The sequence below is a fragment of the Plasmodium malariae genome (assembly GCF_900090045.1).
Source record: "Plasmodium malariae genome assembly, chromosome: 8".
Taxonomy (NCBI): Eukaryota; Apicomplexa; class Aconoidasida; order Haemosporida; family Plasmodiidae; genus Plasmodium; species Plasmodium malariae.
Window position 1 is genome coordinate 1,431,785 of NC_041782.1, and position 13,658 is coordinate 1,445,442.

Genomic DNA, 13,658 nt, shown 5'->3' on the forward strand with positions numbered 1-13,658 from the left:
ATATAAATATAAATAAATAAATAAATAAATATATATATATATATATATATATATATATATATATATATATATATATATATGCGTAGCGTGTGCACCTATCTCTCTCAGCTCAACGTGCTAATATTTTTACCCTTATGAGGGTAAATTTAATAGTAGCAAGCTATGCCAAAAAAATTAAAATGGTTAAATAGTATAATGTTTCAGACGAAACAGCATATACATACGTAAATGCGTGATATGCGCGTGTACATAAATACTACCCACGTTTTTGAACGAATACTAAGAATAAATTAACGTTAAGAGATCCTTTTTTTTTTTTTTTTTTTACTACACATGCGGAAAAAATGTATTACATTAAGACATTGTGTGTACGTGAAATTTTTGTTTTTTGTTTTTTTTTTTTATCTTTTTACTAATTTGTATTAAAAATGTTGGTTTATTCATTTTGTTTACGAAAAAGAGTACGTTCAAGCTCTTTACATAAATATATATATATATATATATACATATATGTTTGTGTACATATATATATGTATATATGGCCTTTATTTTTTTTTGGAAATTTTTTTAAAATTTAAAAATAAAAGTTAAGAATTAAAAAATTTGCAAGTAAAATAAAAATGACTATTTGGTATTAAAAAATATTCCTACACTGGACTTATAAATTTCATTCTTTTAATAATTTACATTTATTGAGCACTAAAAATTTCCTTTTAATGCATGGAAAAAAGAAAAAATTGGTCTTTTGCAGTAACTACATAAAGCTTTCTATATATCGCGTAAATATAAAATGAAAAGTGGTTTTCATAAACATATATATATATAATATATGAATATAAACACATGAACTGTACGTGGACGTGCATAATATTTTATTAAAACAAAACAAACTGTTTTCTTGCGCTTCCAAATATTTGATGTTTCTCTACGTGCAACACATTGAATCTAACCGTTTTTGATAATGGCCTGATATATAAAAAAAATAAAATATGTAAAAAAGAAATGAAGTAAAAAAGGATATAAAAACGTAACGAATGAAGCAACGAGGTAACTAAATAACGAATGAAAGAAAAATGATATGAACAAATTTCAGAAGGTATTATTATATGCACAATTATTGAGAATTTACATGTACATTGTTCTATATACATACATATAACACATTATTACAATGCAAAAGATTAACTACCTGCACTGTCCAACAGTAACTATATCTCCTTCCTTCACTTCAAAACATGGAGAACAGTGACAAGGAATATTCTTGTGTCTTTTCTCAAATCTATTGTATTTCTTTACATAATGCAAATAATTTCTTCTAATAATTATGGTTCTCTTCATTTTATTTGATATTACCATACCTCTGTTCAGGAAAAAAAAAAAAAAAACATTAACATGTCATGCATGTGTGCATGCGAATTATGTAGATGACTACGTGTACATATGTCTATATAAACATATATATGTGCACTTTTCGCACGATATTAATTTTATTATTCATTATTTTTGCTTCTTTTTTGCTTCTTTTTTGCTTCTATTTTGCTTCTATTTTGCTCCTCTTTTGCTCCTCTTTTGCTCCTCTTTTGCTTCTCTTTTGCTTCTCTTTTGCTTCTCTTTTGCTTCTCTTTTTTTTTTATTTCCCACTTTAAAATTCTTCCTCTAATTGATACGTTTCCCGTAAATGGGCATTTCTTGTCAACGTAGACTCCTTCCTTTGCTTCCTTCGGGGTAGCAAAACCTAAACCTACCTTCTTCCAATACCTTGTAAAACTTTTTGAGCCTTTCTTTATTTTTTTTGAATTAAAAAAACTTGCTCCTTCCTGTTTTTGGTAGGCTCTCTCATGCTATAAATAATTACACAGAAACGGAAAAAAAAAAAAAAAAAAAAATACGTAATGCAACATATACATTTGAATACATTCTATTGGTAAGAAAATTTTTATTTTACATGTACATTTCAGGTAATGCGTGTAATTTTTGTTTATTCATAAAACACCATAGAATATTATTTTCACGTATCGTTAATCTGTACAGTTGATGTATAAATATACTCTACATTTTTAATTCATTTCTCAAGTTTAATTTTATTATTTATCATGTATAATTTTTCGTTTTCCATTTTTTCGTATGATTTTCTAATCATTTTTATATTACCTGAACATCTAATGTCGTAGCCATTTTTTCCACGTGAAATTTAAAGGATTTTTTTTTTTTTTTTGTATAATACTGTTAAGGATTCTTTTTTTTTTTTTTTTTTTTTTTTTGAAGCCTTTTAAAATGTTCTTTTAGGTTTCTACTTATTTCGTATATAAAGTAGTTTTCTTCAAAACTTGCGTTTAAATGATTTATGCATTAACGGAAAAAAGAAAAACAAATAAAAATAAGAAAAATTATTATATTTTAAAATAATTTATAAAATTAAAAAAAAAAAAAAAAAAAAGAAACGTTAACGATGACGATATAATATTACTGCGTTATTATTGATATTCGGGGCACTATAAAAAATACAAATATTTTTTATTTTTCAGAATAAATACTATCAAAAATTAAAAAAAAAAAAAAAAAAAAAAAGTACGAATGTAAACATAAATTACAATATGAAAAAGTTCTTATTACATAAAAATGAAAAAAACAAATATACACTAACTATAATTAGAAGAGGCAGAAAAATGTTCACACTTATTTTATGTTACATTTTACTTTTTTTTTCCTTAAAAAAAAAATAAAGGGTTGACCCCTTACTCTACCTCAATAATGTACATACTATATATATGTGTATACATATTTATATATATGTGTATATATATTTATATATATGTGTATATATATATATATATATATATATATATATATATATATATATATATATATATTCTGTTTGTTTCAATTCTTGATTTTGCTTGAATGCTTGAATGCTTAAATTTGTAATAAAATAAAGTAAGCTCTATTTGTAATGGGAAAAAAGGATTTAATGAGCTTATTTTATAAAAATGCGGTAAAACATATGGTTTCATGAGATAAAGCAAAATAATACATAGTACAAATGGTATATATGCGTACATACGTACATACGTACATACGTACATACGTACATACGTACATACATACATACATACACAAAATACTGCTTCATATTTTAAAATGATATTCGCATAAAAATAACGAATATACTTTTCACTCGTTGACTTAATAATGCTGTGTTTTCATATTGCAATTAATAGTACCTATAATATGTGAATGTACGTATATATGACATATGACGGGAAAGTATATAATTGTGTAAATGAACGAAGTGATGTTTTAGTTCTGAGGGTATTTTTTTATTTTCAAAAAAAAATGTGCAGTGTTACAATTTTATTTAAACTAGCTAAATGTACAATTTTGCGCTTTTAATGTTCAAAGGAGAAAAAAATAATACAAAATAAAACAAAATAAATCAAAATAATACAAAATAAAACAAAATAATACAAAATAAAACAAAATAATACAAAATAAAACAAAATAATACAAAATAAAACAAAATAATACAAAATAAATCAAAATAAATCAAAATAAAACAAAATAAATCAAAATAAATCAAAATAATACAAAATAGGATACTATTTTCTAATTTCCATGATGTGAGTACAAATATGAATATATATTGTACTTCTCCATTACTGTGTAAAATTCTTCTTTTTAATTTTTGAAAATATGAGCAGAGTTTAAAAATAATCAATTGTTTCCATATGTTAGGAAAAATTAAAATTGTTTTAAAAATAATATGAACTGTTCAGGTATTTACGGTATTCTTTATTTTAGAAGAAACGTAGTTGTACCTTCTATGTTTTGTTACCTTTTCTATTTTTGAGAATACTCAATTTTAGTAATTTTTTTTTTTTTTTTTTTTACAACTTTGTTTCAGTATTTTTCTAAACAGTGTGTATGTAAATGTATGCACATAATAATACAAACCTATCTGTAAAAAAGAAGAACATTTTTCTTTTTTGAATTGATGATAATAAATGATAAAATTTTGAGTGTGTGTGTAAAGCATTAAACAGATTCCCTACGAACGCCAGTCAACATTATAGGGAAAAAAAAGAAAAACAAAAGAAACAATAATAATAAATATATATAACTTAAAACAAATATATATAACTTAAAACAAATATATATAACTTAAAACAAATATATATAACATCTAACAAATATATATAACATATAACAAATAGTAAATAACTATTTACCCCTATATATAATAGTTTTTTTTTTTTTTTTAAACATTTTTTGCAAAATACTCATTTTAATAAAAACATGAATAATGGAGTTAAATGAAATTGTGTAATTGCTCATTGAGAAAAGGTGTGAATATCTCCTTGTACTTTCAACGAAATTTTGTTCTATATATACCTTAACGTAAAGTGTGCATATATATATATATATATAAACACCTATGTGTATAATATTGCAGTTTCGATACATTGCTTTGTTTCCATTTATAAAGGAAACACGACATAATATATGAAAAACTTTTGTAATTATTTTTTTTTTTTTTAAAAAGATAAATAAATAGTTTTACGTTATCACCTATTACTGAAACTCTCATGTAACTTAACAATGATAAACAAATTAAGCGGAAAAGTCGGATAAAAATGTTCATGCTACAAATAATTAGCGTATTTCCAATGAGTAGTAGTACACACACACACACACATATGTATATATATATATATATACATATATATTACATGGGTGTTTATACACGCTGCTCATATACGAAACAGGTAAAAAAATAGACAAGCTGATTTTCTGAGTAGTTGAAGGCGATAGTTGCATTTAACAATTTGTTATATGTACAGTGAAGAATAATTTATTCTTACAAATCAAAATGTTCGATTTTTTGTTTTAATAGTATTCCTGTTGGTACTTTAGCTTCATATATTCATATATTATCATCCGCTTAACTTCATATATTCATACATTCTCATGCGCGCTTAGCTTCATATATTCATACATTCTCGTGCGCGCTTAGCTTCATATAATCTTATTTTTTTATTTTTTTTTTTAAGAAAAACGCAGCTCCGTTTATACCCTTTTTTGTACATACCCTTAGTATCATGTTCACAGGAAATAATGTGAGCACGTAAAGTTTTTTTAGTATGGACATTTCATTATTTCTCACATTCATTTTTGTTATATGTATACACAATAGGGGTAAATACTTCGCTCATTCTTTTGTTATTTCAAATATTCACTTGCTCAGTTTAGACATTTTAGTTTTAATTTGTATTTGTGTTTGTTTTTGTTTTTGTGTTTGTATTTTAATTTCAATTTTAATTTCAATTTTAATTTCAATTTCAATTTTAATTTTGATTTTAATTTTTTTTTTTTTTTTTCCGGTTTGCTCTTTTCAAAATTTAATTTAAAAAATATATATTTTACTTGAAAATTATGAATTTTTTCAAAGCACATACGGAATTATAAAAAATATTACGCGGAAGTATTTCTTGCGTTTATTTTTGTTTCCCTTTTTCCCTTTTTTTTCCTTTTTTTCTTTTTTTTTTTTTTTTTATAGAGTAACTTCTTTTAATAGTTTGCGAATAGTTAAAGTGTGAAAAACGGAGCAACATTTAGCATATCTATTTTCCCCCTATATTTTTTCTAAAAATATTAAATATGTATACGTAATAAATTTTCATTTTGTTATGTTCTTATTTCGGCATTTTTTCGTTTGTATGTTTTTTCCTTTTGCGGGAAATACGTAATTCAGTAAGCAGTATGTATATATAAACGTACGTAAATACGCGTACAAGTGCGCATACATACATATGTACTTAAATTAACACACCATTGTGCACGAGTAATTATATACATATACGTGCTCTTCCTTTCCCTTTCTTTAATTGATTTTTTCAGAATAATGAAATTCTGTTAGCTTAAATAACCGCTTTCTTTTTTTTCTTTTTTTTTTTTTAAAAAAAATAAAATTAAATACCTGTAAGACCCCCTTAACATAGAGGAGTATACACACATAGGGGAAGTATAATACATGTTATAATATTTCACGCATATGTATGAACAGTCCAGTGAGAGGAAATACAATGCTTAGAAGTTCATACCAAAATGACAAGTCGAGTTGTGTAAATATAAAAGTAATAGTTCGGTGCAGGCCTTTGAATGATAAAGAGAAAAATGATATAAATAACGAAGAAGTGGTAAAAATAAATAATAACGAAGTAATATTAACAGTAAACAGAAATAACGAAATTTATGAAAAAAAATATAGTTTTGATTATGCATGTGATAAGAATGTAGATCAAAAGACACTGTTCAATAATTATATCTTTCAAATAGTGGATGAGGTAATAATATTAGAATTATGAAAAATGTGCCTATATTTTTTTTTCATGCACCTGTACATGTGCACAACATTACGTGTGATAAGAATATTTAAAAAAAAAAAAAATAAATAAAAAAAAAATAGATATATGCTTAGAGGAAGGGATAGAGACCTCACTACGTATGGATTTTTTTTTTTTTTTTTTTTTTTTTTTTTTTAAAAACTATGTTCACTTAGTCTAATTTTTTCATTTTTTCCCTTGCATCTTTTTTCATTAAACATTTTCTCATGATAGTAAGCCGCACATATATATGTATATGCGGCTAAGATTTACCAACGGCTCGTCGCGCGTATTAGCATCTCCCCTTTTTACTTCATTTTGTTTCATTCCTCTTCAATCTATTACATTCTTCTTCATTTTATTTTATTATTGTATTTTTTTTTTTTTTTTTTCTTCTCCCCACCCCCCTCAGGTACTTGAAGGATTTAACTGTACGTTGTTCTGCTACGGTCAGACAGGTACGGGGAAAACGTATACGATGGAAGGAAGGATACTTGAGCATTTGAAAAATAATGAAAACAAGAGAATAGACTTGAATGATAGTATAAATAGTGATATAAATTATTATTATGAGTTATGTGATAATGATGACACAGGAATAATTTTTCGAGTTGCCAAAAGAATATTTGATATTTTAAATAATAGAAAAGAAGAGAAAGGGATGCGATCAGAACAAGAGATAGAAGGGGAATACAACACTGGTATGCATAATAATATGTGCACAAACAGCAATCGGAGTAGTTGTAACGATATTATAGATAAAGACGGCATATCCATTGGCATAGAAGAATTTGCAAAGAGTAACATACAAGGCATTCTAATGGATCCAGGAAGGGACAGGAAGGGGAGCAGCAAGTCCTTGATTAAAAATATTGGCAGTTTAAGCAATGGGTGTAATGGCAATACTGTTAGCGGACATACGACTAGAGGCAATCCCATTAACAGTAGCGATAGTAACGTGCAGGGACTGGACAGGCTGGACAGAATGGACAAAAGATCATACGATTTTACCATAAAAGTTAGTTATTTAGAAATATACAACGAGGAGCTATGTGATTTGTTAAGCTCGACAAGTGAGTGTAATAAATTACGTATATATGAAGACACAACAAATAAGAATAAAGGGCTAAATGTAGACAAATTGGAGGAAAAGAATATAAATTCTTTTGAGGAAATATATTACCTGATATGTTCAGCTATAAAAAAAAGAAGAACAGCAGAGACTTCATATAATAAAAAGTCTAGTAGGAGTCATTCTATATTTACCATAACATTAATTATGAAAGATTTAAATAATGAAGGAGTAAGTATAACCAAAATAGGTAAGTTGAACTTAGTCGATCTAGCGGGTAGTGAAAATGCGTTAAAAAGTTCATGTGGAAATTTAAAGATTAGACAGCAAGAGAGTTGTAATATAAATCAGTCTTTATTAACCTTAGGTCGAGTCATTAATGCACTTATAGAAAATTCTTCATATATACCATATCGTGATTCAAAACTAACTAGGTTGTTACAAGATTCGTTAGGTGGAAAAACGAAGACCTTTATTGTAGCAACGATTTCCCCTTCTTCTCTATGCATAGATGAAACGTTAAGTACACTAGATTATGTGTTTAGAGCAAAAAATATAAAAAATAGACCTGAGATTAATGTAAAAACAACAAAGCAGTTAAAAATAAAAGATCTTAACAACGAAATTGAAAAATTGAAAAATGCCTTAAATCTTAGTCGAGAAAAAAGGGGTGTCTATTTAGATAACGAAGAATATAATAATATACAAAATTGTCTTAAAAAAAATAAAGAAATTATATTACAAAAGGAAAAGATATTATTTGAAAAGAGTAAAAAAATAAAAACATTGTTAGATAAAATGGACTATACAGATGACATGCAAAATCATATTATACAATTACTGAAAGATGTTCTTTCCAAATATAAAAATATTCAATCGTTACATGATATACTGATTAACAAAATTGTAGAGGAAAAATATGTGACAAGGTATTTAACCGACGAATTTCATCTTGTTAAGGAAAAGTATTACAGAATTATTGAAGCGTATGAACAAGCACAGAGAAACATGTCAATTGCTATTCATGACAGATTTGTTACCATACGAAATGGAATTATTAACGACACTACTCAATTTAGCGATCTGTGCAAAAGTGCGTCAGGAGTTTTGGTGAAGATAAAAAATTGTTTTGTCGAAAATAAGCAGTCCATGATAAGATCTATAAAAACATTTGAAAAATTAAACAGTGATTTGCATTTTAAAAAAAAAGATATACTTAATTTTGTTCTTGATCATTTAGATATTATCGAAAAATATGATCAAAATTATTTATTCATTATTGAAAAAATTAAAAAAAAATTATTAACATGCAAGCTAAAATTATGTCCTGATCATAATTTATTAACTGTTCAGAATTTTAGAAATAAGCAACTTCCATTTGAGGATTTTTTCCCCTCTTTGAGCGATGTGGGTGAAGATCAAAACGTGGACGCCAAGGAAAAGGGGGGTAAGGCGAGAGGCATCCCTTCTCTAGGTGAAGAGGTGGAGCAGTGCATTGACAAGTCGGGGCACAATAAAAATGGCAGCAATAACATCAATAACAGCTGTGGTGGTAGTGACAGTGGCGAAGTGTGTAGTGCTAAGGGGGAACAAAAAGGTGCATCACCAGGTAAGGTAACTGAGAGCGAAGCCAAGGATGAGGAGCGTACGGATAGAGTAAGTGTGCTTCCATTAAATAACGATACAAACGAAGTAATAAATTTTCCACTAAGGGAAAAGACCATGTGCATTCTGAGAGAGCTAACTATTAATAATAATGCAGGACTAGAAGTAGTAAAAATAATAGATGACCATTTTTCTAAAGAAGTTTATGACACAGAATCGATAATTGAATATATCAAAAGTATTAGTAGTGTGTTTAATACATTTTTAAAGTCATCTAGTTTATATTTTAAAAAGAGTATAGACGAGAAAGTTAATATTCTAAATGAGGAAAAGAAAATTTTTGAAAATATAAATGTCAAGTTTTCTAATGATTATGGTACATTAGAAGAAGAACTAAGGAATAGCAAATATAATATTATACATAATTTTAAAAAAAAATTAAATTCAGATATAGAAATATTCCGAGAAGACGTTTTAGAGGAAATAAAAAATGTATTAAGTAGTAATATAAAAAGAATGAATGAAAAGATTGACAATAATTTAGATCAATTGAACAAAGAGTTACATAAGGATTGTTATAATAAACATAATGAATTTTATTCAAATTATATGAAATGGTTGGATAAATTCTTACATGAATATAACGATAAGAATATTAATTATCATAAAGGCTTCTATAAGTTCAATGATCAATACAATAATAGAGTTGATATGTTTTACCCTCTCTTGGAGGATGTAATAACAGAATTAAAGGAAAAAATTGTACGGCAAGATAAACAAGTTAAAAATAATATTGTAAATTTTATTAAGTTATACACAAACTTAATAAATAACAACAACAAACATATTGATAAAGTAATTCAACAATTTGAACATTATGCAAGTAAAAATATAAAAGAGAAAAAAGAATTCTATCGTAATATGTCCACAAAAATTATTCAAGAAAAAAAGGATCTATCAGAAGTAGAAAAAGAAACGAATTTGCACTCCTCAATGTTTAATGAAAATATCATCACTTGGAATAAATTGGTCTATGCGGATATAGAAAATTGCTCCCTTCACATAAGTGAATTGATGCAAAATTTGGAAAAAAAGAAATTCTACCTGGAGGATGATATTAACTTGGCGACGGAGGTTCAAATGGAGGGGAGTATTAGCAATGCGACTAGTAGCGGCATTAGCGGTATTAGCGGCATTAGCGGTATTAGCGGCATTAGCGGTATTAGCGGCATTAGCGGTATTAGCGGCATTGGCGGTATTAGCGGCATTAGCGGTATTAGCGGTATTAGCGGCATTAGCGGTATTAGCGGCATTAGGGGCATTAGCGGTAGTGGTGGTAACTGTGGCAGTAGGAATGATGATGAACAAACGAAGGCGATAAAGAACATTGGCGCTGAAATTGAAAAGATACGAACTCTTATTAACACAGTTAACAGCAGCATAGATAACGTTGAATGGAAAAATGACGATCCGCCGTACAATGATTCCCCTTACAAGCATGACACATATTTTGAAATTAAGCAAAAGCTACTAAAAGAAATTGAAGATATTTCGTATAGTAGAAACATCGATTTAAAATGTCTGTTTGAAAATATAGACGAAAATTTAAATCTTATTATTAATGACACCGATTTTGCAAAGAACAAGGGAATGAGTGGTGAATACAAAAATATTTACCTGACTACGTCAGCTGATAATGGAAATAGCGAGTTTTCTGATAGTAATGTTAACAAATCACGTGTGTGCACAAGTATTTCTACAAATACCGTTGTATATGGAGGTGAGAATAACAACTTATATTGTATAGGTCTCCCTCTAAGCGATAAGAAAAGCATGAACTTTTCTATATCTGGAAATGAAAACCTCAAATTTTCTTATGACTGTGTTCAGGAAAAAAAAAAAAAACAATCCCAATGTGATGAATATATTCAAAATAACAACATAAAACCCTTAAATGTATGCAAAAGAAAGAGAAACAAAAGTGTTGATAACATACGCACTCGATTCAATCCATTTAACACGAATGAAATGAAATTATCTGCGGATAAAATTAAGGTAATTGGAAATAGCGTTGGCTCAAGAAAAAATTCCCCTCAATTGAAAAGACTCAAGGAGGACAACTGCAAAAGTGGAAGCGTCAAGCTTCTGAGGAAATCTGAAGATTAGCAGAGTTATTCTTAAGTTTGGGAGTAGCATTGCTAATCTTGCGTACGTAAGTATGCGCACATTAATATATATGTATATGCACGAAGCGCAGAATTCGCGTTGCTATAAAAAAAACTTGTATGAATGTGTTCAAGGGGGCATACAGGTGTTCGGCAGTTGTCACTTATGGGTTACATGAAATAAAAGATCAAATGAACTTTCCCCCCATTTTGTTTATGTGTGTTTACACATGTGTACATGTAAAAAACTCATGTTCACATACGTACAAATATACACAGATATACATACACACCTACCTACCTACCTACACACACACACAAACATACACTTACACATGGGGGTACATATTTGTGGACGTCTACATCCCTTTTAAATGGAATTTCGTGTTTAATAAATGATGATAATGAAATAAAGGAGTTTTATTACAAGCGATGGCTAATTTTACGTGTGGCATGTAACACTTTGAAAGAGATAAGAAGAGCGAATTTTTTGATTTTTATTTTTATTTATATTTATTTTTTTTTTTTTTTCAATGATAATAAAATAAAATATAGCAAAAATAATTTGAAAATGTCTGTATGTATGTGTACGATTGTGTACGCGCGTATGCGCGCAGTTTACTTATGTTTATTAGTTTTTTGTTTTAAAATATGAATATATTCTGGCATAAACTATTTTTGAAACAAACACTGGGTTTTATTTATTATAATATTTATATCATTTTTTATTAAATTTTTTTTATGAATTTTTTATCGTTTTAAATCCATTTATTAACCTTTTTTTTAGTTTTCAAACATTTTTTAAACTTTTAATTTTTTTATTGTACTTTTTTTAACTTCTCTAATTAAGCTACAAGGAATGGACGTGAATTTTCGGCACCTTTACAACGGAAAAGGGAACCCATAATATTATGCACATGTGCAGGTATATGTAAATAAACGAACAAATGAACAAACAAATGAACAAACAAATGATCAAATATGCGAGCAAGTATGCTAATAAATATATATACGTATATATATATTTTTTTATTTTTGCGGTTTATGCGCGAGCAGCAAACATGTTGAACTATTGGGCGGATTCGTCTTGCTTCCCTTAATATATAATAGTAAGAGTAAATATGACTACCTATAATCATCCGCAGATAGTTGTACCTATTCTACACAGTCCGTTCCTTTTGTTTTCGTTTTCGTTTTCGTTCGTGCTCTGACTTGGGCTTCTCTTTTTGTGTTTATTTTTGCGTTTATTTTTGCCGTAAGTTGAACGGAATGGCTACACAAAATAGGTCTACCAAAATTACCTGACCGTTCATAACTTTTTCATTAATTTTAATTTTATGTGAAATTACACGAAATTGTAAAAGTACGCTATAAAGAGGGCAGGGAAGGAGGTGTCTTAAATGTAAATAATTGACACAAAGATGAAGTGAAAAAAAAAAGAAAATAAAAAGGAAAAATAGAAAAATGGAAAAATAGAAAAATGGAAAAATAGAAATATGGAAAAATGGAAAAATGGAAAAAAAAAATGGAAAAGGAAAAAGGAAAAAAGAATAACAAAAACTGAAAAATGGAAAAACAAATACGAAAAAATAAAAACGAAAAAATAAAAGCGAAAAAATAAAAACGAAAAAATAAAAACGAAAAAATAAAAACGAAAAAATAAAAACGAAAAAATAGAAACGAAAAAGGAAGAACGAAGAACAAAAAACGAAAAAAAATTTAAGAGTAAGTTCGTTCCTAAATTGATAATTTGAAATACATATATGATAATATATAGCCAGACGATATATTGAACAAGTTGAATAAAACGTGTGTAAATATTTCTCTAATCATTCTGTCCTTCGTTTTATACTTTAATTTAATTTTCTCAATTCCATTTAGAATGAATTGCTCTTTTCTTTTTCAATAAAACCTAAAAATGTAGTACTACTACTGCTAAATATAATTGTAATAATAACATTAGCCTATTTCATGTATCGTAATCCAAATATCAAAAAAAAAAAAAAAAAAAAAATTAAACTCAAAATTTTCTGTGCTGATTTTTATCTCAGGAGAATCATCGTGTCATGTTATTTAAAGTCATATCGTAGCACATTTTTTTTTTTTTTTTTTTTTTTGTAAATATCATCATATTAGGAAAAAAAAAAATTTTTTTTTTTTTTAAATTGCAAAAGTGCGAAGGTATGGAGATGTTAAGAAGTTGAGATGTTATGAAGTTGAAATGTTTAGAAGATAAAGAAGTTAAAAACTAAGAAGTAAAGTAACTAAGAAGTGAAGTAACTAAGAAGTGAAGTAACTAAGAAGTGAAGTAACTAAGAAGTGAAGTAACTAAGAAGTGAAGTAACTAAGAAGTGAAGTAACTAAGAAGTGAAGTAACTAAGAAGTGAAGTAACTAAGAAGTGAAGTAACTAAGAAGTGAAGTAACTAAGAAGTGAA

The 13,658-nt window shown here is 27.2% G+C and overlaps 2 protein-coding genes across 2 annotated transcripts; one reads left to right on the top strand and one right to left on the bottom strand.

Moving 5' to 3' along the window:
- Positions 1 to 875: 875 nt before the first annotated feature.
- PmUG01_08038500 (40S ribosomal protein S11, putative) lies at positions 876 to 2,175 on the bottom strand (the record flags this gene model as incomplete). Its single annotated transcript, XM_029004553.1, has 4 exons — positions 876 to 966; positions 1,190 to 1,360; positions 1,642 to 1,841; positions 2,152 to 2,175. 4 exons carry the CDS (start codon positions 2,173 to 2,175, stop codon positions 876 to 878), a joined length of 486 nt encoding a protein of 161 aa, XP_028861231.1.
- A 3,905-nt stretch (positions 2,176 to 6,080) lies between these two features.
- PmUG01_08038600 (kinesin-5, putative) lies at positions 6,081 to 11,223 on the top strand (the record flags this gene model as incomplete). The annotated part of the gene is made up of 2 exons (XM_029004554.1): positions 6,081 to 6,341; positions 6,793 to 11,223. The coding sequence occupies 2 exons, from the start codon at positions 6,081 to 6,083 to the stop codon at positions 11,221 to 11,223; spliced, it is 4,692 nt and encodes a 1,563-aa protein (XP_028861232.1).
- Positions 11,224 to 13,658: the final 2,435 nt, after the last annotated feature.